The sequence below is a fragment of the Pan paniscus genome, chromosome 11 (assembly GCF_029289425.2).
Source record: "Pan paniscus chromosome 11, NHGRI_mPanPan1-v2.0_pri, whole genome shotgun sequence".
Classification (NCBI taxonomy): Eukaryota; Metazoa; Chordata; class Mammalia; order Primates; family Hominidae; genus Pan; species Pan paniscus.
Genome location: NC_073260.2, coordinates 91,465,784 through 91,493,752, shown reverse-complemented (window position 1 = coordinate 91,493,752; position 27,969 = coordinate 91,465,784). Strand labels below are relative to the sequence as shown.

Genomic DNA, 27,969 nt, shown 5'->3' with positions numbered 1-27,969 from the left:
ATTTTTGTAAAGCATAGGTCACAACCAACTACTTGTGACTGGCATCTGCAGTGGAGGCAGTCTTGTGAGACTGAGCCCTCAACCTGTGGGATCCGTTGCTATCTCCAGGCAGACAGTGGCAGAATTGAGTTAAACTGTAGGACACCCAGCTAGTGTCCACTAGAAAACTGCTTGTTGGTGGGGAGAAATCCCTACATATCTGGGGGCAGAACTGAAGTGTTGTGAGTGGTGGTGTGTGAGAAGGAAAGAAACAGGTTTTTTTTGTTTGTTTTTAATTTTGTCAGACCCTCTAAGGCAGCATTTTGTCCAAAGGACCAGAGTTGTCCTGTTTGAAGGCCAGATCTGAATCCCAGGCCACCTTTGCACAGGCCTGAGGTCACCAGGGATCCCTCCAGCAGTGACATGCAGGCAGGGCCTGCAGCTCCCTGCCAAGGGTGGCTCTCCTGCTCACTGGTTTCCTGCGGCCCTTCTTCAGGAGTGCCAATTCAATCCAACCAGCCTGACCCAGGGCCACCAAGGAGGAGGCACCTGGGTAAAAACTAAGACCCTTTAGAGCTTATGGTTACGCTTCCTGAGACTGACAAGAAACCTCATTTTGGATAATTCCCTTCAAGTTACACTGTGAGCACCTGGTGCAAATGGCCCTGAGATCTACATCTGAATGATCCTGGTATCTGTTGAAAATAGCAGAATGTGGCCCGAGAACTGCTAGGGGAAAAAAATTCTACTTTGAAATGGCACTAGCTACTATGTAGTGAGTACTTGTGAGGCATTAGTCATTGTTTTACATATATCGTCACTTTTAAGCCTCAAAAAAGTCCCTATGTGTTATTATTCCCATTTTACAGATAAGAGAATGAAGTTCAGATGGGGAAATGTCTGATTCCAGGGAGGCATGTGTATTTGTATGGGTCACAGACCAGGGAATGACCCTGTCCCCACCCCATCCCACAGCCATGACAACCCTTACACCTGGCAAACAGAAACCACCTGCAGTTACAAAGATAGGGTCATTTATTCACGTTGTATTATTTAATTTTAAAGGCAAAAATACAGTTCTGTTTTGAACACCAAGATCAGACACAGCCCCCTACACAATGGTAAATACACACATTTGCATACACAGGAAATCAAAATACACAGCACAACAGGTTTCTGGGACATGAAAGCCGTCATCCTGGCTATGCAGAGCCCCCGCCCCTGGCAGTCAGCAGAGACCCTGTCCGGGCTGAAGGCCAGCACAGCATCTCCTTTACCGTCCTGTGCCACCTCTGCCCTCTCCGATCTTTCCCAAAGGCCAGTTCACACAGAGTCACCAGCAATAGGATACACAGAAACAGAAAAGGGCACGGCACATGACAACTTCACGGTCATTAACTCCCAGGAAAAGGAAATGCTCCCTGAACCCCCAGGCCTGAAATCCCCAATAAGGAAACAGGACCCGCGGCATCTCACGGACCAGGCAAACATCCAGGCCTAACTGTGCCCTGGCTGTGCCTTGGGCCCAGGTGAGCCCATGAGAGCACTACGTCAGCAAATGGGGGGAGCAGTATTTCCCTTGGTTCTAAGAATGAACCACATACTTGACATGAATGAGAAGGTAACCAAAAAAAAAAAAAAAAAACAAACAAGAAAAGGTAGAGTTTGGTTTTAAGAGTAAAATAACACAGAAGTTACTACTCAGGGCATTTGTCTGATTTCTTTTAAGGCACTTTGGAAAAGTCAGGATCTGCAGACAGAAAGAGAGGCTTTCATTCTTTTTATTTCCCAAAACTCCCTCTCAATGCAGTCATTTCTAGTTTTAATATTATCCTTGGTATAGAGTGGGGAACTGACAGAGAAATACTTTTTGCATAGTCCAGCTGCTTCTGCAATGGAAAATAATTTTTAACCAATACAAAGGCTTCTGGAAAAAGAACCAAGTTAGCATCTGAGATGCGCAAAGCAGTAAAGGCACAGATAAGACTGGGGCCAGGCACCAGCTCAGCTTCCACACTGAGGGCTGGTACCCAGGAGGGCAGTGGTTTGGGGTCCGCCACGAGCACAAGGCTCAACCCTGGGATTAGGCAGCTGAGTCTTGGAACCTGAGCCCAGGCTGGACCTGGCAAAGGCGCTCAGTGGTAGGAAGTGCCTTGTGCCATCTCATCCCAGGTGGCTCAATAGCTCCCAACAGAGGTGGGTTTGTGACAGACAGCCCTGTGGGTGGGAGCCTCAACTGGGGTGGGAGCACCTGTGAAAACCTGAGGTGGAACAGGAGGCTTTAGGCACCGAAGTTCTTGGGAGGGAGTTGGGGTGTGGGTTCGGCTGAACTTCTTTCTAGATCACTAATTAAAAGGCACATTCATGCTGGGGAATGGATAGTCTGTTTGACCCTGAGTGCCACAGTCAAGTTTTAGGGGACAGGCAAGAGGCAAAGGAACAAAAAGGGAGACGAAGGAAGGAATGAGAAAGGCAGGGGAAAAGAGGAAGGAGGAAGAACTGGTAACATAGGGTGGGCCAGGGAGTGTGGCTAGCAGAGCCTCTGAGGGAGGTGGCCCCCACCAGAACAGAGGCTCCCTCTGCCTGGGGAGGTGCAAAGGGCTGGTAAACAACCTGACTGCTGTTATTTACAACCCCCCAGCCTAGGGGCCTAAGGGGTCAGTCTAAGGAGGCTGAGGCTCCCTCCGCCCTGCCCACCTGGGAAGGGATGGGGAAGTGGAGAGTTCTGCACAGTAGGTGCAGAGGCTTCTGTCTCCCAGGTGTCCTCCCCGAGGTCTGGCAGGATAATGCTGACCGGGAGGCCTTACCTGCCAAGGGGCCAGAGGGTGATTTTGCTCTTGAGAAAACCTGGCCTGCCAGCTAAATCATAGGCCTATTTGTGGCCACTACAGCATATATTTATTTTTCTCCCTAAAAAATGCTCAATACCCCTCCCCATATTTAAAACACCACAATAAAAATACATAGGAAATTCAAGTTTACATAGCATGCCAAGAAAAATAAATTGTCATGACTTAACATTAAACAGCTATGCAAATTTGGATCAACACAAAATCAAGCTAGATCATAATTAGAACTCGATCTGTTCTTTCTTTAAAATACTACAAACTACTATTAAAAAAAAAAACACAACAACTTTACATTCAGCAATCAGACAATCTGGAGATAGGCCACTGAATGTGAGAACACCCAAGGCTTTTGCTCTGATGCTAGAGTTGCCCTGGAATCCACACACATAGGACAAAAGGTCCAGGGCTCAAGTTTTAAAATCCTTTTGCTAAGAAAAGACATATGCACAGTGGTTGCAGTGGTTGCATACCACTGAAGGAAGGGGGTGGGGGGAGGACGTGACATTAAGAATGGTTGAAATTTTGTGTTTTTCTGTTAAATTCCAACTACCAAAAAGATCACACCAATCCAATTTTAGCAGCACTCTCCACATTTTCACGAATAAGAAAACCATAATTTAAAGAAAAATTCTAACCTATTTCACAACAATTTAGCAATTCTATCACCGGGAATGTGTTCCACGGCCACCAAATTTTGGGATGTGTGCAGTTCTGACTCTGGGGTGACACTGCGAACACATCAAGAAACCCGCAAAGGCATAAACACCTTGCAGAGCTAAGAAGTCACATGCCGAGCCAAGTTGGGGGCAAAATATCCCACTCGTCCTGGTCATCTGGAAAGCCATCTGAATGATGAGCGAAGGTGACCTGTCACTCAGACTGGTAAAAATGAGAGGGACCAGCCCAGCAGATTGGCAGAGACACACAGCAGAGGTCCCTGGCTAATTTCAGGTCTCTTATCCGTGTACCAAAACGCTAGCTCGGTGTCCCGATGTCCACTGTGATTTGGGTATACAATGGGTATCTCTGTACATCCAGCACCTGGTAGGTGAGTGAGTTCAAACCATCAGAGAGCATTGTCTCCTTTGTGTGTGCAATTCGGTCAAACCTACAAGGAAAAGAGCACAAGGAGATTGTCTTAAAACAAAAATCTTAAGAAGAAATCATCACACGTCCTTCCTCCTCCCTCTCCACTGTAACCTGACCACCTCAATTTCCCTCTAGGCCCAGAGCCTCGGACCTGCAGCCTACCTCATCCTAAAGGGGGAAGGAGTATGAATAAACAAAGAATGCACCTCTGAGGATTGGGTTCATTTTTCTTGTCTCTTGAGTGGCGGATCATGCGACACCTCCCGACCACAGCATTTGGGCGAGATATAGACATGCCTCTAAAAACTAATCTGCAAAGAGTAAAGGGAAAGTCATTATCACAGAGCTGCCATACACTTGGCCTGAGAGCCCCGGCTGCAAGACTGTTGCTCCATCCACCATCATCCTTGCTGTTCTCACTCAGCCCACAACCCAGCATCATGCCAGAACCCAGCCCAGCATGACCCTGGTTAAAACTCACATTCCGACTCCATGTCCTTTTACAACTGGTTCTGCAGTTTGTGGTGTTGACTACCATGTGCCAGACACTGGGGGCGTGTGCCCCACAGAATATACAGTGTGAATGCTTCAAACATAGGGCCTTTAGGGCCAGGATGGAGGTGAGAAGAGGAAGATGAGGTTGGAGACACAGAGGAAGAAGCATAGAGTTTGTAACCTCTGCTGGAGCAAGCCTAAGCAGAGCCCAGTTGAGGATGAACAGGTATCTGCCATAGCATTTTGGGCAGCCAGGATGGCACAGGCAAAGGCATGGAAGCGAGAGCAAGCCTAGTGCCCTCAGGGAGCAACGTAAGCTCCTGGGGACTGGTGACAAGGGTCTGGGGTAGGACGTGGCAGATGATGGGCTGAAAAGGGCCAGGCTAAGTCACAGAGGCCTTCTCAGAGCATCCCACAAACGGTTGCCAGTATCTGAAAGGGGCCTAATATACAGTATTTCCAAAATGCTTTTAGCCATGGGGAAGTCTCTCTGGAAAGTAGTATACGAATGGAGGGCTTCAGAACATGTGGGAAAAGGCAGAAAAAAACAAATGGAGGGCTGAGAACAAGACTAGAGGCAGCCAGAACAGGGTGGAGGATTCTGTGTTGGTCCAAGGAAAAGGAATGAGGACCAAAATGAAAGCCTGGAGAGCAGGACAGCAAAGTTAGTTAAGAGGCAGAACTGGCTGATCCCAGACCACTTAAACATTCCTGGCCTTGCCTGGCACACAGTAAGTGGTGCATAGAAAGTGTTAGGTCCTTTATCTTTCAAGAAAGTTGCTCCACACACCACCCATCCTTCTAGTGCCACCGCCTTAGCATGGGACTAGATGCCTGCGGATGCTCCCTCCCTCCCCAGCTGTTCTGACCATTCAGACCTGTGGTATCCTGTCGGCCCTGCACACTGTCATATCGGTCCAGAGTGTCTGCCCAGGAGTGCCTCTGTGGAAGCAGGCTTGCTTCTGTCTGGACCCTATGTCCAGGTTTTCAGTGTCCTGGGCCTGCCTGGCACAGTGCTCTGTATGCAGCAGATGTTCAATATGCACACACTTGATACCCCATCTACATACTAAAACTGGAGTTTCCTTCAAGGCTTATATTGCAGACTTGGGTCTCTGTTAAGTTTGCACATAATGGTAACTTGAATGACTTGGGTGCTGCTCTGACAGACACCTTCTGTTAACTGGTACTGCAATTCAGAAAGGCTGCACCAGGGTGTATTCTGATATTAAACTCAGTAATGAGTTCAGACTGGCTCCTGGAGGGAGGTGCTCATCGGTGGCTGGTGGGGTTGAAGCCTCTACAGCCAGAGGACTGAGCAGAATGTTCTTTCAAATGCTACTGATAGATGTTTTTTACCACTGTAAATGACAACCCACATCATAATGATTTACCAGCTTAAAAAGAGCCCCAGGATGTGGATGGGACAGAACTGACCATGCCATAATGGTTGCTGGGGCTGGATAGGTCCTCAAAGGTTTATTATACTACAGTATCTCTTTTGTATATGTGAAAATACTCCAAAATAAAAATATAACACAAAGCTTCGGTGAAGACAGTTAGGATTCTGCTCAAGGAAACTTGTTTCACAGTGAAAGGGGACCATAATGAAATGAGGGATTTTTACAAAGGACATTGGTTTACTCCTTGAGTACAAAACGGCATGCAGCAAGTCAAAGTAAACTTGCCCCGTCACTTGGTTCCCATTTGACATTTTTCCAGGCCAATACAAAAATCTCAGAAACTCATTTTCCTACAGATCCCTTTTAGCACCTGCAGGACCTGTAGGAAGCCACACCTAAGAATGTAGGCTGACTAGGGGTGCATCCCATCTGAGGGTCAGTCCTTGGGGAACAACCAAGCATTGGTTAAAAAACTGGAAGTGAAGGTTGACAGAGGAGAAAGATATCTAAGTTATGACCATTACCTGTTAAAAATGTCATCATCTTCTCCTCCCCAGCCCCAATAATTATTAGGAAATCCATTGATGGTTAGAAACTGTTGTTTACTTAGAGCAGAGACACCTCCAAAATACTGAACATAAGGTAGGCTGGAGGAAAAACATACACACAGAAGGAGCAGTGGTTAGTTAAGTTCTGACATCCCCAAAATAAAGCTTGCTGAGAACATAAACACTTTTAAAGTTATTCTTTTTGCTTCTCTAGAGTTTTTATTTTTATTTTTTTGAGACGTAGTCTTGCTCTGTTGCCAGGCTGGAGTGCAGGGGCGCGATCTAGGCTCAATGCGACTTCCGCCTCCCGGGTTCAAGCGATTCTTCTGCCTCAGCCTCCTGAGGAGCTGGGACTACAGGCGCCTGCCACCACGCCCAGCTAATTTTTAGTAGAGACAGGGTTTCACCATGTTGGTCAGGATGGTCTTGATTTCTTAACCTCGTGATCCACCTGCCTCGGCCTCCCAAAGTGCTGGGATTACAGTTGTGAGACAACAAACCGGGTCTTTTTTTTTTGAAAGGGAGTCTCGCTCTGTAGCCCAGGCTGGAGTACAATGGCGTGATCTCGGCTCACTGCAACCTCCGCCTCCCAGGTTTTCAAGTAATTCTCCTGTCTCAGCCTCCCAAGTAGCTGGGACTACACGCGTGTGCCACCACGCCTGGCTAATTTTTGTATTTTTAGTACAGATGGGGTTTCACCATATTGGTCAGGCTGGTCTTGAACTCCTGACCTCAGGTGATCCACCCACCTTAGCCTCCCAAAGTGCTGGGATCACAGGCAAGAGCCACCATGTCCAGCCTCTCTAGAGCTTTTTTGATGGTGGGTGGGGTGGGAGGGAGCAGTTACAAGGGTTTTGTCTGTTTTGCTTTTGTATCAGGGCTCAGATGACCTTAAATTAGACACAGATATCAAAAAGTATGATCTTCCTCTTTCCACAACACAGCGCTGTTTCTGTGGTTATGTAGAAAGCCAGTCAGTGACAAGAGCAGGCCTAAGCCCAGTTCTTCCTGAGTGGCTCAGGAATCTGCTTCTCCTGTGCTCTGTTCCCGCACATGAAGTCCTTATCCAGGAACTCCTGGAATCTGAGATTGTTTCAGAGCCTCTCTGTACCCACCCAGTCACAGCCCCCCTTCCACACCCATCCTATCGACCAATCCAGCTTTCATGCTTCCAAAGGCATACTGACTAGAACACTGGCCCTAACAGTTGAGGCAGTGTTTCTGAAAATTTGCTAAAATAAAACTTCTTTGAAACTTCAGACTTTATTCTGATTTAGCAAAATGTATAATGATGAACTTATGTTTTAACATATTTTCAAGTAGTAGAGCATCTGGGCTCTCATCCTTCCAAAACTTTTTGTATTTTAATATTTCAGTGGTTATGAATTGTGAACTCCTAAGGGATACAAAGTCAGCACTGATGAGAAATGTCAAGAATCAGGACGTGCCCCAAAGCCTTCCTGTGGGTTCTCTAAAGGCTGTGGTTTTGTGTGACTCTGAGTGCAGCTCCAAACCACACCCAGCTCTTTCTGGAATCCAAAAAGACCAAACCCATCACATAAATTAAGGAAAACTCTAACTCAGACTTTGAGGGGGAAGTCAGCCAAACCATACAGAACATATGAAAATAAAGAAGCAATTATTATTTTCAAATATATTCAGGAATTCTAACTGTAAGGATCCTCAAGCAAAGGTCCCCAGGGGGTCTGCTTTAATGAACCTATTCGTAATTAGGTGTCACCACTTAGGTGCCGAGTCATCCACCTTTGGCACACCTCATACTACTGTCCACATTATTAATGTGAGGGTTTGAACCAAAGGTGGCCAGGCCAATAAGGTTTTTTGATAATCAGTGCTTTTACAGAAATGGATTCTTAGCTATTTCAGAGGGAAGTACATGCCAAGCTGACATGATTTGGTTTTGCTGTCTCTGCTGCTTTCTCTTCCCTATCTGCCCCAAGCCCAAACCTGCCAGGCTCCTTGTGAAACAAACATGGTGCTGTGGCAAAGAATTAGGGCATCACGGGCCCCTTCCTTGTTCACCACTGTGCTTCAAGGGAGGAATCAAGAGGGGTCAGGGTATAAACCTGTGTGTTTCAAGAGAAGAAGATACACACACGGAGAGGGTGGAAGGGTGAAAGCGGGGATGGAAGGGTATAGAAGGATTTCTGAAGAGTCTAAAAGTAAGGTTACATTCAAATTTTCCTCCCTTTAAGACAAGAAGTTAGGATTTTTGATCTGGGAGAAGGACTTCATACATTCCTATATTCCCATCACAGCTCTCATGCTCCCAGCAAGGGAGGACAGGAAGAAATGATGAGAATAAAATGAGTCTGACAGAAAGCTGTTGCATCTCAGCAGGTGCAGTAGTTCATGCCTGTCATCCAAGTACTTTGGGAGGTCAAAGCAGGAGGATTGCTTGAGCCCCCAGGAGTTCAAGACCAGCCTGGGTAACATAGTGAGACATCTCTAAAAAAAAAATTTTTTTTTTTAAAAATCAGCCAGGGGTGCTGGCCCACACCTGTGGTCCCAGCTACTAGGAAAGCTGAGGTGAGAGGATCACTTGAGCCAGGGAGTTTAAGGCTATAGTGAGCCATGATCATGCCACTGCACTCCAGGCTGGGTGACAAGCAAGACTCTGTCTCAAAAAAAATAAAAGAAAAAGAAAAAAAGTTGTATCTAAAATAAAGGGTCTGCTGTCTACATGAGCCAACCACACTGTACTAGTCAGCCTAAACCAGGGGTACCCAACATAGAGGGTACCTGCAGCACAGCTCCTGGATCTTCAGATTCACTTAAAGCAAGGAAGGAAAGGGTTTTGTTATTCAACTGATAGGTTTTTTTTTTCTTTCTCTGAGACAGAGTCTTGCTCCGTTGCCCAGGTTGAAGTTCAATGGCGCGATCTCAACTCACTGCAACCTCTGCCTCCCGGATTCAAGCAATTCTCCTGCCTCAGCTTCCTGAGTAGCTGGGATTACAGGCACCTGCCACCACACCTGGCTAATTTTTGTATTTTTAGTAGAGACAGGGTTTCACCATGCTGGTCAGGCTGGTCTCGAACTCCTGACCTCAGGTGATCTGCCTGCCTCGGCCTCCCAAAGTGCTGTGATTACAGGCACGAGCCACTGCACCTGGCCACTGACAGGTAATTTAAAACACTTTTATGTTAATATAAACACAGAATTAGGAAACAATATACAAGTTTATTTATATATTTATTTTTAAGACAAAACAATGGACTATAAGGCCATTTTCCACCAATGACAATATGCTTTGGATAATACCCTAGTCGGGCATCTGGGCTGGCCTCTTCACTAGGGGCATTTTGGTGGAAAAATTTGGGCTTTGTATTTAAGCAGAAGTTTGTGCCCTGCTGGAAAACAGAATCACATTCCTTCTTATAGGGCCAAGGGCGGGAGCAGTGGTTCACACCTGTAATCCCAATGCTTTGGAAGGCTGAGGTGAGAGGATCACTTGAGCCCAAGAGTTCAAGCCCAGCTTGGGCAACATAGCCAGACCTCATCTCCACTAAAAATAAAAAATTAGCTGGACATGCTGGCTCATGCCTGTAGTGCCAACTACTCAGGAGGCTGAGGCTGCAGGATGGATTGAGCCCAGGCAGTCAAGGCTGCAGTGAGCCATGATTATGTCACTGCACTCCAGCCTTGGTGACAGAGCAAGACCCTGTCTCAAAAACAAAACAAAACAGGCCAAGGAACATCTGCTGAGGTATATAAGCTAAATAATTCAGTGGGGGAAAACTATTCCAATTTACTTTCCAAAACTTGTGGGGCAAGAGAAAGAAAAAAGTAAGAAAATACAGTATCGTTTGGAGCTTAAAGATGAGAGCCCCTCCCAAATGCTAAAAACTGTTCTTAGGCCAGGCATGGTGCCACATGCCTATAATCCAGCACTTCGAGAGGCCAAGACAGATGGATTGCTTGAGCTCAGGAGTTCGAGACCAGACTGGGCAATACAGCAAAACCCCATCTCTACAAAATATACAAAAATTAGCTGCGCATGGTGGCAAGTGTTTGTAGTCCCAGCTACTCGGGAGGCTGAGGTGACAGGATGGCTTGAACCCGGGAGGCAGAGGTTGCGGTGAGCCAAGATCACGCCACTGCACTCCAGCCTGGGTGACAGAGCCAGACCCTGTCTCAAAAAACAAACAAAAAAAAAAAAAAGGGGAAAATTTGTTTTTGTCTGGATGTGCAGAGACTACAGGCATTTCTGGTCTCTTCTTTCCATCTCAACTAATACAAAGCACCCATTTCTCAGAGGAGGCATTCTGCTCCAGAGCTTAAAGAAGCACTCTTGGGCTGCCAGGACTGCATTTCCTAGTCAACACATGAGAGAGACATGTTTACCACAGATTCTGACTGAGTATCTCTTACCTGAATCCAAACTTATCCATTGCAACAGAAATGTGCCGTGGCTGTGAAAAACACCTGTACGCATTATGGTCATTCATTGGAATGAGGTCCACGTCACTAAACACAAAGCAGGTGTAGTCATAGTCCTTCAAGGCTTCTTGAAAGCCAACATTGAGGAGCTTAGCACGATTGAACATAGTGTCTCCCGCCTGGTGCAGAAACAAAAACAGGGATATCAAATGCCTTAAAGCCTTTGGGCCAAACACTCACAGGGACTGGTGACTTGTCCACTATACATGGTCACTAGGAAACTCTTGGGCCTCACTTTTCTGCCGTCACTCTACAATCAACACAGAGTACCAAAACCTCTGAGTCAGCAATTCCCCTCTAGAAATATATACTGCAGAAGGACTTGCATGTGTGTGAATGACTATGAACAACATTGTCACTGTGGAATGTTCATCATAACAAAAGACTGCAAAAAACAGAATCAGTAGGGAACTGGTTCAATAAATCATAGTACATCCATACAATGGAATGGAACTGTTAAAAAGAGGCAGCTCTAAAACGAAAGGTGAAAAAGGCATTTAAATACATACATCATTTATTTATACACACTATAAATAAACTCCAGGAAAGGTATCCAGGAAACTGGTGACATTAGTTGGGTACCTATGAGACTTTTCACTTCTACCTTCCTTATATGGTTGACTGAGGTTTGATGACCACATTGTGTGCCTTCCATCTACCTGTCAAGCACAAACCTAGGCACCTGAGAAATACAGGAAATCCAACTCAACCTCTGCCCTCACAGTGCTCACCATGGAGGGTAGAAGGCCATGCCATACACACCAGGACAGAAGCAAGGTGCGCAAGACAGAAGAGGGACACCTGCTTCAGGGTGCCAACCACGAGGTCCCCAGGCACCAAGTGTGCTGGTGCAAGGGGAATGCATATTTTTATTTTTATTTTTTATTTTTGAGATGGAGTCTTGCTTCGTCACTGAGGCTGGAGTATAATGGTATGATCTTGGCTCACTGCAACCTCTGCCTCCAGGATTCAAGTGATTCTCCTGCCTTAGCCTCGCGAGTAGCTGGGATTACAGGCATGTGCCACCATGCCCGGCTTTTTTTTTTTTTTTTTTTTTTAATTTTCAGTAGAGATGGGTTTCATGTTGGCCAGGCTGGTTTCAAATTCCTGACCTCCAGTGATCCGCCTGCCTCGGCCTCCCAAAGTGCTAGGATTACATGTATGTTTTATTTGTTTTCTTTCAGTAAGAATGTAAGCTCAATGAAAGTTAGGATGTTTTGTTTTTTTTATTCACCCAGTTCCTTGAAGACTGCTTCTCACACAATAAGAGCTCAACAAATAGTTGCTGGTTGGCTGAATGAATGAATGAATGAATGGGGTTCAACATACAATGGCAGATGATGATCCCTTCTGGGAAGCTCGACCGAAGAGCCCTGTGAGGGGTCACCACAGGGATCACATTGTGGGGTAGAGTTGGGAATCTGGTCTTATCAATTCCCATGGCCCCAGGTTAGTAAGGACAAACCTAGCACTGACATTGCCACGCCTCACTCTCAGCAGTTCACAAAGCCTCCTGCACACATGCTGTCATCCTAACCGGAATCTTCACAACACCAACATGAGGAAATGAACTAAGGCCCAATACTTTGGAATCCTCATTCAATGCTCTTTCCCATCTCTCTTGGGATCAACATAGTCAGAGCCCTCTACTTTGGGGAAAAAGTGTGTCATAGGGGATTGCGACTGGTACACAATCTCAAAAGTGGGATGCTCAAAGTCTTCTCTCCATGCCCTCAAAAGATGACCTGGGCTGGGCGTGGTGGCTCACACCTGTAATCCTAACACTTGGGAGGCCAAGGTGGGCAGATCACTTGAGTCTAGGAGCTTGAGACCAGCCTGCTGAGCAACATGGTGAGACTCTGCCTCTACAAAAAATTACAAAAATTAGCCAGGCATGGTGGTGCACACCTGTAGTCCCTAGTACTCTGGAGGCTGAGGTAGGAGGCTCAACTGATCCCAGGGAGGTTGAGGTTGCAGTGAGCCATGACGGCACCACTGCACTCCAGCCTGGGCGGCAGAGTGAGATCCCCATCTCAAAAAAAAATAAATAAATAAAACCAAGACCTGGAAACTGGCACTCCAAAAGGCTGCCTGTGTGCGTACAGAATGCACAGATGTGCCACAGCCACCCAGACTCAGGTGGGGAACTCGGGGAAGCAAACCACTTAAGAGAAAGAGAGGCACCAGAAAGAGAATCAAGGAAACATTTTACACACAAGAGCTCCTTTTTTAAAGCCCCTGACAAAGTTTTCTAACCCCGCGTGGTGAGTGAAGGAGCCCAAAGGCACACTGTGTTTTTTGGCTGTCCCACAGGCTGAGTTGATTTGGAATTCTGCGTTCAGCTAATTCTGTGTAAGTCATGGGTTCAAAGAAATTCAAAGTTTAGGCTGGGCGTGGTGGCTCACACCTGTAATCCCAGCACTTAGGGAGACCGAGGCGGGCAGATCACTTGAGGTCAGGAGTTCGAGACCAGCCTGGCCAACATGGTGAAACCCCATCTCTACTAAAAACACAAAAAATTGCCGGGCACAGTGGCTCACGTATGTAATCCCAGCACTTTGGAAGGCCAAGGCGGTGGATCACCTCAGGTCAGGAGTTTGAGACCAGCCTGGCCAACATGGCGAAAGCCCGTCTCTACTAAAAATACAAAAATTAGCTGGGTGTGGTGGCGGGCGCCTGGATTCTCAGCTATTCAGGAGGCTGAGGCAGGAGAATCACTTGAAGCCGGGAGGTGGAGGTTGCAGTGAGCCGAGATTGCGCCACTGCACTCCAGCCTGGGCAACAGAGCGAGACACTGTCTCAAAAAAAAAAAAAAAAAAAAAAGTTCAAAGTTTAGAAATTGCATATGAAAATTATGAAGTTGTTGGAATTATTATAATATAGTGTGAATATTCACTGGTAGGGATACCGTACACAAGGCATGGATAAGTGTTTCAAATGGCATTTCATTTAATCATCTTGACAATCTTGTAACAACCCTCACCCCAACCCAGACTTACACTGTCAAACACAATTCAGCCCCGTTGAGCACTTTCCAACAAGCAAAGGGAGGTATACCAACAGAGCCTTTCTACATCTGTGCACTAGACCCCCAGGGCTGCCCAGCCCAGGACAATGCTCCCTTCTCTTGGTACAATCCCCAACAACTGCGGCAGAGGGCTCTTTGAGGCCATGTCTCTACCATAGGACTGGGCCTACTGGCCTTGGCTGTTTGATCTAAGCAGAGGCCTAACTGAGACTGAACTAAGCATTTTTCCTCTCCCAGGAATTGGAATTTTGGAACCACAAATGAGCACCTCTACAGCCAAGGCCCATGAGCAATGGCACCCTGGAGGAGAAGCCCAAGAAGTAGACCTGGTTCCAGCCCCTTTCACTGTGCGGGGTGCCACGGCCCTTTCAACGTGGTGAGATGCCCCAGTGTCCGGCCCAGACTTAAAGTTGGTCAGGCAGTTTTCCAAAATAACCTGAACTACATATCCCTCCCTTTCTCCCTCATCCCAGCCTGGCCTCATCTGTGGGATGCAGTGAGACGGAAGGGCATGGTGCACTTTAGCAAGTGCTATCACCTATCAGGGGCCGTGGGTACACCAGGCCAGCAGAACGGTGGAGGAGGAAAGTGTCCTCCCCCGGAATGATGGAAAAGTCAAGCATTTTCTAGGCTGCTTTGGGTGAAATGCTGTAACACCGGGGCACACACCTTCTTTGATAAGAAAGACAGGCCCTGGCAAGCTCACCAAGCCCCACCACTCGCAAGAGGTGGGAAGACGCCCAGCTTCACTCCTGCCCTCCTCACTGAGCCCACTCATCCATACCTCTGCCACTCCATTTGCTCAAGTAAACATCGATCAAGCACCAAATACACCACAGTGACAGAAACATGCATTTTTAATCCCAGGAATGCTGGCTTCTTTATTTATTAGCTATGTGACTTGGGGTACATCACACCTCCAGGCCTCAGTTCCCTCTTTTGTGTTATGGGGAGAGCATGTGCATTGTATTAAATGAGACAACATTGTCTACCAACATAAGATTAGGTCCACCCTTAAAAAGCTGGGTTTTTCAGAATTAAGAAGACCCAGCCCGGGGAGGCTGAGGTTGCAGTGAGCCATGACAGCACCACCGCACTCCAACCTGGGTGACAGAGACCCCATCTCAAAAATGGGGCCCCACTGCCTGAAAACAAATGTTGGCTACTATCATTACAGGAAGAGGCTTTCCCATCCATCTTGAACAGTCAGACCATTCCAAATGTCTCTTAGATATCCTACCTGGAGACTGCCTTCTGTAGTGTTTGCTTCAAAATTCCTCCCAAATTCTGCTTCTCTGATGAATGGGAAATTACTCAAAACATTTAAGGCTCAAGGGAATTAGCCTGTGGCTTACATGATTGGAGTTTCTCACAGCAGAAGAGAGTCAGGGGGACCTCTGGAGGCCTGTGAAATGCGTAGGAAGTCACGCTTGGTGAAGAGAAGCCAGCATGCTGGGTGCAGGTGTCCCTTTCAAAGACGCAGCTTTTAAAGGGTGGGCCTAATCTTATGTTGGTAGACAAGAGTTACAGTTATCCCTTCCTTCTAGGTCAACTGGCTGCTTTTAGAAGGAGAAGACAGGCCCCCAAAAGAAAGGCCAGAAAACATATAAAATCCCCAAATGATTGAGCAGAGACTGCTACAAGATGGGGACTGGAGACAGCAGACAGAATCGACCAGACGTAGACTCTGGAGGCGGTGCTGGGAGAGAAGGCACCGCCTTCTCTGTAGGAGCAGAGAAAAGCATGCATGGTGAGAGCATTTGTAAAGGCGGTAAGGAAAAGAGAACAGCCAAGGAACTACAAGAAATTCCGAATGAGTGAAGCCAGAATGAAACATGAAGGCAGCGATGAGCCAAATCACAGAGGCTGGGGAGAAGGGTTAGGTGCTTGTTAAGATACTTAAGCTTTATCTTTATTTAGGCCACAAGGAGCCTTAAACCATGGTTTGTATGTCAAGGAGGGATTTGTGCCCCAATCCAACTGAAGGCAAGGAGACCAGTTAGGAAGCTGTTGTATGATTCCTATGAGGCAACAACCGTGGGTAAGCAGACAGTGCCTCCCCCAAGGGCTAAAGGCAGGGGCTCCACTTCCACTTCCATGCCTCACCTGCTCCCGGTGTATGTGCACTACACTTGCAAGCAGCCTTTGTAGGGGCGGGGCGAGAGGTTCAGGACAGGTGCTAGAATCTGGTCTAATCCCCAAGAAAATCCTAACTGTGGTTAAGGAAGGCAAGCGTGGCCTTCCCCTGATTGCAACAGGGGACAGATGACCAACTACAGAAAGCCACGGGCCACTCTTGTCCAAGTCCCAACAGTTTCTGGAAGAACTGTTCTGTCCAATCACCCTGCCTTCCCTGGATGTCAGGTCCATGTGTGTATATCAGCAGACACATCCCTTATCCATAATGGCTTAGGGACCAACTGTGCCCAGCCTCTCCTGCACCAAAAGACATAGCAGCAACATGGCTGGAACCATCAACCCAAAGCCAAGACTCGCAATGAGTCAGAACTTCTACGTGATAAGAGAGACACTGTTGCTCCTATACACATGCCCTGGCTCATCACAGAGCCACACCCCTCCCCACCATGCAAGAACGCAGCACTAAGCTCTCAACACGACAGATCCGGGGGCAGGTCTGCAGCCAGTGGCAATGTTTGCTGAAACACCCTCTGTATGCTTTTCTGTGCCCACTGAGACAGTAAGAGGAAGGAACTAGGCCGAGTGGGTTGCATGAAACAGTAACAGATCAGCGGCAGCAGAAGCTCTGACTGGGCATTCCTATAGGCCTAAGTGTGGATCCTGGAACAGTGGACAGGCTGGGAGATGATCCCCAGAGAATTACTGGAAAGAGCCTGGGATTATACAAATGCTGAGTTTGTGGAGGGCTAATAATATCTACTCAGCCATGAGTTCACAGCAGTTGGGCTCTAGTTTTGCTTTTGTTGTTGTTGTTTTTTTGCAGGCTCGCCATGTTGCCCAGGCTGGCCTTGAGCTCCTGGGCTCCAGCAATCTTCTCACCTCAGCCTCTTGAGAAGCTGGGACTGTCAGCACGTGCCACCACGCCCAGCTGGGCTCTAGTTGTTAAACATTGTTAACTATTGTTAACCATAGCAATATGGTAGCTCAGAGCTCTCAACAAAACTTGGATCTGAGATTTAAACTCTTCACCCCAGTGAGTGAGAGAGATGGGCCTTCAAGGGTTAGGGACCAGGCTATGGGAGTGGTTCTTGGTCAACCAAAGACACCACTCTCAAGAGTGAGCATACCCTTGACCCCTGCCACACAGGAACACAGAATGGACTGAGGCTATAAAGTTGGTTTCAGAGAGAACTGAGCTCCTTGAAGAGCCCAACAGGGATTCTGGGTGAAGTGAGCACAGAAGAGACAGTTTTTGTTTGTTTGTTTTGTTTGTTTGTTTTTTTAAAACGGAGTCTCACTCTGTCACCCAGGCTGGAGTGCAGTGGCGCGATCTCGGCTCACTGCAAGCTCCGCCTCCCGGGTTCATATCATTCTCCTGCCTCAGCCTCCCGAGTAGCTGGGATTACAGGCGCCCGCCACCACGCCCGGCTAATTTTTTTTGGTATTTTTAGTAGAGATGGGGTTTCACTGTGTTAGCCAGGATGGTCTCGATCTCCTGACCTAGTGATCCGCCCACCTCGGCCTCCCAAAGTACTGGGATTACAGGTGTGAGCCACCACGCCCAGCCAGAGGAGACAATTTTAAACCCAGCTCCAAGGAGCCAGCGCAGGATGCCTGCCTCTCCCAGGGCCCGACACACTGAAAAGTGGAGATGTGGCTTTCCGCAGATATATCAAGACAGTGGTGCTAAGCATGTTCAGGATGTTTAAGATACAAGTTGGAGAAAAATACTTAAGAAAAGCTTCTCTTTCAGAAAGCAATTTGGCCATCTGTATTAAGAACTATAAAAATGTGTAAACCATATCTGAACCCATAATCCCACATCTGAAAATCTAGCCTGGGAAAATGATCCTAAATGTGGAACAAACCAACACAGAATAAACTTCAGACTCCAAGATGTCCATTATGGTATTACTTACGGAAAATTGGACATTACCTAAAGGACTTCTAAGAGAGAAAAGACAAGTTAATTATGATGGAATTCTACGATCAACTACTATGAAGGTATGGAAAGTGACAATGATGAAGACTATGAAATAACATGGGAAGATGCTGATGATAAATAATTTAAGGAAAAAGCAGGATACAAAAGTTTATACACACACAGCATGAGCTCAACTGTGGTTTAATTTAAAAGAAGTTAAACTCTCAGACCCTGTATGACGGGCTGGCTTCCAGCAACCTCAGCATTTCCGAGAGAGCCCACAGAGGCCCTGGTCTTGCCTAGGAGACCCCAGGGCCTGAGGATGGCACACTCATGGGATTATTTACATAGCCTCCCCCTGACCAGCAGGGCCCTGGCTCTGGGTTGATTTGAGGACATGTGAACATTACCAGGGTGGTGGTGGCAGCGGTGGTGGCAGCAGCAGTGGCAGCGGTAGTTAGGTCGGCATTCCTCTCTCTCTCTCTCTCTAGGAGGCGGAAAGTACAGAAGAGAAGGTAGGTGGAGAATAAGAAGCAGATCAGAGAGGAACTCCTCCTTCCACTTGCTTTGCTACAAACAGGATTAACAAGTAAAGGCAAAAGGCCCCTGCTAGAAGGAAAACAAAAAAGAAGAAAAAGAGAAAAGGGTGGATGCAAGGGAGAGAGGTGAGGAAAAGAGAGGCAAATGTCAAAGCTGCAAGGGAAAAGGGGCCCATTCTGATGACCACTGTTCCAATGCAAAAACAAATTCCTAATAAGCTGTCATTCCTTGTCACAGAGTCATGGGTGAGCAGAAAAAATGGCGTTTCCCAGAACAATGTCCATGGAAGCAATTCACCAGCAAATTGAGTCCCCAGAGAACAGAGACACACACAGACTAGGTGGGGCACACAGCAAAGGGGCAACACTCAAACAGTGATGGCGCAGAGACACTCCCTGGCCTTCCCACTCCCACTCCCCACCTCGGCAAGCTCCAAAGGGTCCAAGTGCCCGAAGGAAGGGGAGGCTACAGGACAGGACCAGCCCTACCCCATTCCTCCCAAGCTCCGTTCCCACACACATCAATCTGTGCACTGTCAGCTGAGGTAGAAAATGGAAGGCCGGGATGGGGGGATGGTAGAGATGATCAAGATAGAAACCAAACCAATGGGGCCATAAGCCCAGGCAGCTGTCCTCACTAATGGGATAGACCCAGGAGTCTGCTTCTCCCCAGTTGATCTTGACCTTGTGTAGGAACCAGCTGCTTGGACCAGTGACAGAGACAACTGCTGAGGTAGGGTGACAGATACTCTTGCTCACTGAGGGTACAAAGGACTGTCTCCAAATCCATCCTCAACCAGCCTGGAACTGCCACCCCATCATCCTAAAACAGTGCACAGAAGAAAAGGAAACAGGAGAAAACTTCAAAGCCAGACAGAGTCCTCAGGGCAGCCCTCCCTCCATTTCTCCACAGCCTTTCAGGCAGGCTCCAGCTCTGCTTCCTGGCCATCGTGTGCTTACCCGTGGAGGCTTCCCTCCACAGGAACAATCAGAAAACCATTTGCCTTACTCTGGGGGATGGGGGGGAGGTGGGAGGTTCAAAATTCAAAGTGAGACCATAAAGGTGCTGAGTCCAAAGGACCCTAAAGGAGTTTTGTGACCATTAACAATCACAAGGCTAAGGTATTAATAGGTTTTCTGCATTTTTCCTGATAAGGGAGGTCACCCCAAGGACTGTCACAGGCAGCCTGTGCTCTGGGCAGCATTGAGCTGGAAGCTTCGGGGAGAGGCCTAAGGGAGGGATCCTGCAAGTTCCCAAGGGTCAGGACCTGGCCCCACTGGGAATGGAGGCTTCACTTCCAAGAGGCACAGATTTAGGCAGAAGACCAGGAGTAGGGAGTCCTGAGACTAGGGATAAACAAAGGGGCAGGAATCCCGGAGAGAAGCCCCGTGCTCCACTCACTGACTGCGTCTGTACTGACTATGTACCAGCTGTGTGGTCAGGGAGAAAGAAGGGAGGCAGACATGAGGGACTCAGAGTCCGGGGGCTGGGGTGAGGCTGGAACTCAGATAATCATCCCTTTCCAGAAAGTTCTGAGCAGCCTGGGAGCAGCAGGGAAGGAGAAGTCAGCTCTATTCCAGGGGCTCCACAGAACTAATGAGGTTGGGGAGGGAAGCTTAAAAGATAGCCAGAGACACACTAGGAACACAGGGGACAGCATAAGCAAAGGCACACAGAGGGGAGAACAGAGGTGTCTGGGTGGAGATGGGGAGTCCAGTGAAGTGGAGAGGAGGAGGAAGTGGCTGGAGGTAGGTCAGGGTCTCGGATGCTAAGCTTGGGCCTTCCGACCATTTAGACCGTTGCCTGTAGGCAGTCGTGAAATGCTAACAGGTTTAAAAGGGGAAGTAACATGGTCAGAACCAGAAAAATCCTGGGCAGCTGAGGGAGAGGAACAGAGGTGCCAGAAGATATGCAATCGGAATTGGAGAGACCAGTTCTGTGTACTGGCTGTGGGGCAAAGGGCTGCCATGGTTGTGACAAACCCACCTGGCCAGCTGTGCCTGCATTCCTTACTCATTTTATAATTTTTATGATGGGCAATCCCACAAACATTCTGCATTCCTTAATTTAGGGCTAGTGCTACCAGGTGGTGACCTGCCCTCCCTTCATCTTGAGTGAAGTCTCGTTTCCAGGTTTGAGTATTAGGAAATGCAGCATGCATCCCTGTTTGCTATGATGTCTTCTCCTTCTGTTGCTTCTTTTCTTGCTGCCGTTGAAGTTGGAATGCTATATCTTGAAATCCACGTCTCAGAGTACAAGGAGCCAAATAGTATTCTCCCATGCTGGTGAGCTAAGGTCAGGGGTGGGAGGAGAGACCTTAAGGAAAAAGAGCAACTCTTGTTCTTCTATATCTCAACCAGGAAAGCCTCTCCCGGCTCATTCCTTCAATATCCTTATTTTAAGATATAAGTTAGTACAATAATTACAGAGGCATAAGCCAAATGGGAGTGGTTAATAGCTTACTATAGACAGAGTATGAGTCATAACAACTTGTGAAAGTTCACTCCTGTGTGTAAAGCTTGATACGTGGCCCTATTTTGAAGAGGCTTATAGGCCCGGGATGGCCTCTGAGATTCTGCCACCTGGCTCACTCCACTATCCATTACCCTCTGACTCCAAGGAGTTCAAACCAATAGGAGGAAGGGTCCTGATGCGGGCCCTGAGTGGGGGTGCAGCAGGAGGCGGTGGGAGCCATGAAGAATTCACCACCACAGAAGCAGGCAGAGGAAGCAGGCAGAGGAAACAGGCAGGATGAATGGAGAGTGGAGAGGCAGGAGTGGACCCTCCTAGTAACGGCTGGTATTTACTGAAGGTTTACCATGAGAAGGATGCCTCATAGCCCTCCCCACCAAGGAGGAAACTGAGGCCTGCAGAGCTTAAGTAACCTGCCTGAGGTCACTGACTGTAAAGTGGCAGTGCCAGGACTGAACCCAGGCAGTCTGAGCACACAGCACACTCTCAGCCCTGGATACCAGACTGTGAGCAACATTGGCGGCACCCTGGCCATGAGGAGTGTCACTGATGCCCTGAGAAGGCACTAAACCTGGAGTCAGACGCTGGGGTTTGAGCCGCAGCCCTACTGTTGTCTATGTGACTTTCGGAGCCTGTCCCTCTCTGAGCCTGTTTCCTCACCTGTGACATGGAGCAGAAGTTTCTACATTGTCTGGCCTCAGGGGTCTAGGCAAATCCTAGCAGTGACTGAATGGGAAGCTAAGGAAGTGGAAATGGGACATGGCCCCTACTTCAAGTAGAATGAAACCCTTGTGACCTGCTGTAAGCGGAAGGTTGTGTAGCATTTCAATGGGGCAGAAAGAAATCTGATACTGAAAAGCCTGTTTGGGAACCCTTGGACTAAATGTCTCAGAAGCCACTCCATTTTGAGCATTACTTCTGTCTAATCTTAAATGGTATGTGTGTGTGTGTACGTGTGTGCATGTGTATGTGTGTGTGGGAATGAAAAGTCAAAATGACAGCTGGGTGTCTGGGCCAGGGACAAGCTGAGAGGCTATAAAGAGGGCTAACAGCCCATAAGGTTTATTTGCTCAACAAACAGTGCAGAAAGGTCAAAACCAGGTGCTACAAAATCCCTTTCTTCTTCTAGAATATAACCATAAAACAGATAACACAGGCAGTTCCTAATTTGTAGACAGGATGTGCTCCAAATGTTTCTCCTTCCACCTCTTTTTTTTCAGGGTTCAGGTTTCCCATTACCATTTTATTATTTATTAGGTAATATTCTTTACTGGAAAGGTATGGCAGAGTTTAAGCATTTCTCAACTTAGTTATCTGGACTCTGACCATATTTTCCCAAAATGATCAATTAGGGTGAGATTGGAGCAGATGATAAGAGAGTAGCTGGGGAAGTGGGAGAAAAAGCGGAAAAGATTCTCCTAAGGTGGAAAGTTAACCCTTGGAGAAGGAAAGGATGAAGAGAAAAAAAAGTATGAGGAAAAGCAAAGAAAAAAAAAGATGATATTGACAAGATAAGAAAAAAGGAGGTATATATGTTTGAAAAACCAAAACTAAAATATTCCTGATGCTAAGTTGTGAAGTGGGAAGAGGAGGGAGGGAGGGAGGATGGGCAGTTCCTAGTGTTCCAGGGAAAGCAGGGAGGCAGTTGGGAGGAGATGCTAACTTAGGCCCGCTTTCCCCAAAGTGTGACTCACAAAACACTCATCACTTGAGACGGTTCTTGGAAAAGTTCTCTCGTCAGGCAAGCTCAGGAAACACTTCTGGGGTTACAGTGTACACCGGGGTACCAAAGGCTCTGCGGGAATGAGACCTGCTTTACATGGTTCAACCCAACATTCCTCAAGCGTATTTGGCTCCATTTGGGGAAGCACACTTTTGGAGGAGCACTCCCTTAGGTGGTGCGCAGTGTTAGCCAGCACAGCTGTGCCACCGGTCTGAGCTGGCTTGGTTAGTTGTTCCATCTACTCGGATTGAGGTGGGCAGGAGCATGTAGCTGGCAGAGGACATTCAGAAATCTACTGTGTTGAGCCTGGGGAGTATGTAAATTGTATCATAGGAATTTAAGCTGATGGCTAGATTTTACTGGTCCAATATTTGACTTCAAAACAGGGAAGTCTCACATTCACCTAAACTGCAACATATCTAGACGTAGCATCCCACCCTCCAGTCTTCCTTGAAAACAGCCACCTCAGTTCAAAAATTCAGCATCATCGCTAACTCTTTTATCCTCTTTACCCAAGTATATATTTTATTTATTTATTTATTTTATTTTTTTGAGACAGAGTCTCACTCTGTTGCCCAGGCTGGAGTGCAGTGGCATGATCTCGGCTCACTGCAACCTCTGCCTCCTGGGTTCAAGAGATTCTCCTGCCTCAGCCTCCCGAGTAGCTGGGATTACAGCCGCCCACCACTATGTCCAGCTAATTTTTGTATTTTTAGTAGAGACGGGGTTTCGCCATGTTGGCCAGGCTGGTCTTGAACTCCTGACTTCAAGTGATCCGCCTGCCTTGGCCTCCCAAAGTGCTGGGATTACAGGCATGAGCCACTGCGCCTAGGCCCAAATATATATTTTAACCTACCTATATGGCACCCAGACCACAGCTGTGTGTCTTCTACTCAGGCAGATTTGTGGGATGCTATCAGATGCCCTGCTGAATAAGATATGACAGCATTGTATCCACAGTACATCCCTCATCTACTGGCATAGCAACTGTCAAGAGAGAAACGAGATGCAGCTGGCACGGCTTGTTATTAGTCATCCCTGCTGGCTCCTGGTGATGGTGGCCACCTCTTCCAGGTGCTCGCTGCCACTGCTTTAATAACAGGCTCCTGAATCTTGCCGTCATTGGTATGTGCTAACTGGCATCAGACAAATGTTTCTCGATCACAGAGCTTTTCTTAAATGAATATGTGTTGGGTTAAAGTGACCTGCACTTTGCAGGACATTTACCTGTTCTCTCTTGCATTCTCCAATATTCTTCCAAGGTGACCCACAACTGCGTGGCTGTCTTGCTTGCAGGTGTTCATAGGGCCCTGGTCTGTACCTCACTTGGCCAAAGAATTCAAACAGCCTCAAGGGGTTTGCCCACCACCTGCTCTCCTGCTTCAGTTTCCTTGTAACAGGGCTTGTTCTGCTCTCTCCTGCCTCACAGGCTTAACTCTGACACCTGGCCCCAGAGCTTCTGGTGCTTTCCTACCCCAGTGGGCATCTCAATTTCCAGGAACATGCAAGGCTCCTTTCTGCCTTGAGGTCCCTGCTCACTGGCCCCAGCTGAGAAGCCCATCTCCCTGCAGACTTTAGAACCTAGTTTATATCCTGGTTCTTCCAAGCCATTGCTCTCTCTCCTTCCTCTGAGCTTCCAAAGCATTTGGCAGCCACCATCCAATCACAGGATATTTGAGTCTGTTAACAAATTGTTCCCTGGGAAGGTCCCACTTGCCAGAAGTGGGTCGGAGGCTTCGGGACAGGGCAGGACTGAGACCTTACACTTCTTCAGAATCTCCCTGCAGCAAGTGATGCAGCACAATGCCACAGCAGTCCTCGAGTGCTTCCCCTGGGGTCATAGGGAAGGTGCACAGAGTTCCTTGACCTTGATGGAAGCCGTAAACTGCCAACAATCCTCCTACCTAAAGCAGAGTTTATCTCGAAATGAAATGGACATTGGGCCTTGTAGAAATGGGCGTACTCAGACTCTTCAAATGAATTTCAATGAAACTGGGCGCTTAGATAAGTTAGATGTGTCATTGCACCTAGGAGGTTATAGTCTAAAAACATGAATTTAAATGTTAGGGGTAATCTTGAAATATCAAAGTTATACTCTTGGGAAAATAATGCTCCTCAAATAAACTGAAAAATTTATTTCAATAAAGATGCCTCTTAGATCAATCTGATTCTCCATGCCATGGTGATGAAAGTTGACCTATCCTTAGCATTACTTTCCTAAGCAGGGCTAAAGCCCAACACATATGGATCAGACGAGCAGTGAGAAACTTTTTCTCAGACTCGGCCCAGTCCACATAACTCTCAGATGGCCCACGAATCAGACTTCTCCAGATATTTCACCAGGGACTGGCATGTAGGCATGTGGCCTGAACTAAGGGCACTGTCTCCAGGTGCCCCAGGAGACACACTCTGACTGACTGGATAAACTTTTAGTTACCTAAAAGTCTGACATCTAAATGGTGGTTTTATTTTTAAAAGGAAAATACACAGCTACACAAAGCCAGGGAATAATCAGTGTGTACTTTGGAATAATTAGGGTTGTCTTTTTTCCCAATCTTGCTGGAAGGCTACTTCCAGAAAACAAAAACAGAACAACGAAAACACTCCAGCATTTCCCTTGGCTATAGAGTTGACAGCAACAGGCAAGCACACTGTTTGGCGTTTACCTCATCTGCACTGGTGGTGGCTGGGGGGCTGGTTCCTCGCTGTAAGTGCCAGGTGTCTGTGAAATCACTCCCCTTCCCCTGCCCTCATTACACACACATCTGATACACATCTGCACGCACACACACCCTCTCTCATTCCACCTTCCCAGGCCTCACCTGGTTGATAACATAGATGCCATAGTCCAGCTGCTGGCGCTGCAGGACTGGGTGCAAATAATATAGCCAGTACTTGAGGTGCTCCTGCCGGTTGCGGAATGGAATGATGATGGCCACCTTGTGAGGAGAGACGCAGTCCCTGGGGGCGTAGCGGCCACCCATCTTCACATTTGGGTTCTGCTTTGCCACGAGCTCCAGGTCCACAGGCATGTTAAACTCAATCAGCATGGGGCCCACTAGAGAGGTGGAGGGAGGGAGAAGTTAGCAGGCCACAGGACTCGCCACTGCTCCACAGGCTGCATCAGATGGCCAGGCTGCAGCTGCAGAGGAAATGTCTCCTCCTGGGAGGCAACGTGGCCATGGAGAGGGCCCTCCTGCCCAGCATCAGGCACCACATCCAGCATTAGGGTGACCAACCATCCCCAGAAACCCCCTTCAGTGCGGGGCAAACCTAGATGGTTGGTCACTCTGTGAAGCACTCGCCTGCCCAGGACCCTCCCCGCTCTGACTCCACTGTAAAATGGAAGTAATTTCTACCCAGACTTCCTGACAGGCTGTTGTAGAAATCAGTGATCACGGATGAGAAGGCAATTTCTCAAAACCCCTGAGGTTGAGACTTAGCTCTGCCACCTCCCAGCTGCGTGGCCTTGGACAAATGGCTGACATCATCTCTCTGATTCTAGCGTAACTGGGGAAGGGTGTGTGTGTGTGTGTGTGTGTGTGTGTGTGTGTGTGTGTGTGTGTGTATATGCATGCATGTTGGGGACGTCAGTGTGGAGGGAGTTAGCTTCGAAGTGGAAGGTAGCAGGAGTGGCATGAGTGCCCATGTCCCAGGAAGGGACTCGACGGAAGGTGAACCAAGGTCTGGGAGAGATGGAGGCAAAGAAACCCCAAAGGAGACTGAGGGAAAATAAAAGAAATAGCTGGAAACACAGAAGAATGTTTAGTAACAGAGGGGATAAAGTAACAAAGAGGAAGAAGAAGTAACAAAGAGGGAGGGATGACTCCCAAGTTTCTGGCCTAGAAGAACATGGATGCAGATGAGAGAAGTAAGTTAGTAAGAGAGTGCTTGCCTCAGAAGAAAAATGGATGAGGTGCAGATTGTGGATTGTGAGGTAACGGCAGGTGGGAAGAGGGATGAGGAAAAGGTCACATACCGGGTATGTGGTACACGTGGTGCAGTCCAGGCAACACAGGGAATCAAGGCTCTGCTGAGAGTCAAGAGCCAAGACTTGAACCCAGGCTCCCCATACTCTCTGCAGACCAGACCGCCTCAAAATGGGTTCCAGAAAACATCAGACCCAACAAGATGCTTAATGGAAAAACATGTCTCGTGGTCAAATAAGAACGGGAATGCTGCGTATTAAATCCTGCTTCTGCAAAGTCACGACACACACCAAAGGCTCTGAGAAGTTGTGCAGTTGAAAAACCCCCTTCGTTATATTTAACCCACCATTTCCCAAGCTTATTTGGCTACAGAACCATTTTTCCAGGGAACACACTTTGGGAACTGTTACTCTAGTGTAACCAGCTTCACCTGTGAAGCAAATGAGCCACAAGAACAAAGGAAGGAACCTAGAGAACAGGTAGGAACACCAACCATAAGCACAGATCAAAACCTGAAACATGCTGGTGAGAACCCGCCCAGGGCCAGTGAGCAGGCTTCAGCCTGCCCTGTTTATCAATAACGCGTGGCTCTCCAAGCACCCCCTACTCCCGGAATCACTCGCCCTTCTGAATTGAACAGCTTGAGAAAAAAAGCTGTGGGCCTGGTTCTTCTCACCAGATAGCTGCCACTTCCATCCCCTTCCCCAGTACACATCTCACATCCTTCCTCCCTCCGTAGCTGACCCAGGTCCACCATCACAGGACCTGTTCCCATTAGTTTGTTTTCTTCTGAGATACAGCCCCGACCATATTACTTTCCCACTAAAACCTCCAGTGGCTCTAAGGCTGTGTGGCCCTGCACAAGGGAAGGCCAAGGCCCACAGCTGAGCAAAAGGCCCTTCACTCTCAGCTCTGTCCGTCTCCCTCCCCATCCCTTAAGCCATGCCTGTCCACACTTTTCTCTTTGCCAGAAATGCCCTTTCCACTCTCCTCTTAACTAGCAAACTTTTGCATTGAGAGATAGGCCTCAGTCAAGCTTGATCCTTTTACTCTCTGCGCTATCACAGAGCTCAGGCAGCAGACCCTCTGGGGCAGGGAAGAAGATCCTCAGGCCTCCCTCTCTGGTCATGCACCTCCCTCCTGGAGGGACAGAGGCCTTGAAGCTCAGTCCCTTATAAGACTGCCTGCTGAGCCAGCTCCCACCTCCCAAGGTGCCCTAAAGTGAGCAGGCACTGTGCTCTTCAGAGAAGACCAGGACTCAGTCAGTGGTCACCCTGGACAAGTTTTTCCCAAACCTATCACCAGAATTGCTTGAGGAAGTTAGTACAAGTACAGCATCTCGGGCCCTTCCCTTAGAGAGTCTGTGGATTTTGGGAAGGACCTAAATG

The 27,969-nt window shown here is 47.8% G+C and overlaps 1 protein-coding gene across 2 annotated transcripts in view; it reads right to left on the bottom strand.

Moving 5' to 3' along the window:
• Positions 1–996: 996 nt before the first annotated feature.
• Positions 997–27,969, bottom strand: part of B4GALT1 (beta-1,4-galactosyltransferase 1) — a 57,072-nt gene continuing 30,099 nt past the window's right edge. Inside the window, exons 2-6 of one of the 2 annotated variants that reach the window (XM_003830118.4) lie at positions 25,475–25,710; positions 10,758–10,945; positions 6,340–6,462; positions 4,124–4,228; positions 997–3,936 (exon numbers count right to left, since the gene is read on the bottom strand). In XM_003830118.4, coding sequence (XP_003830166.2) covers positions 3,804–3,936; positions 4,124–4,228; positions 6,340–6,462; positions 10,758–10,945; positions 25,475–25,710 — 785 coding nt within the window. In that variant the 3' untranslated portion in view covers positions 997–3,803. The remainder of the gene's footprint in view (positions 3,937–4,123; positions 4,229–6,339; positions 6,463–10,757; positions 10,946–25,474; positions 25,711–27,969) is intronic. The other variant, XM_055117325.1, reaches the window with a different exon arrangement.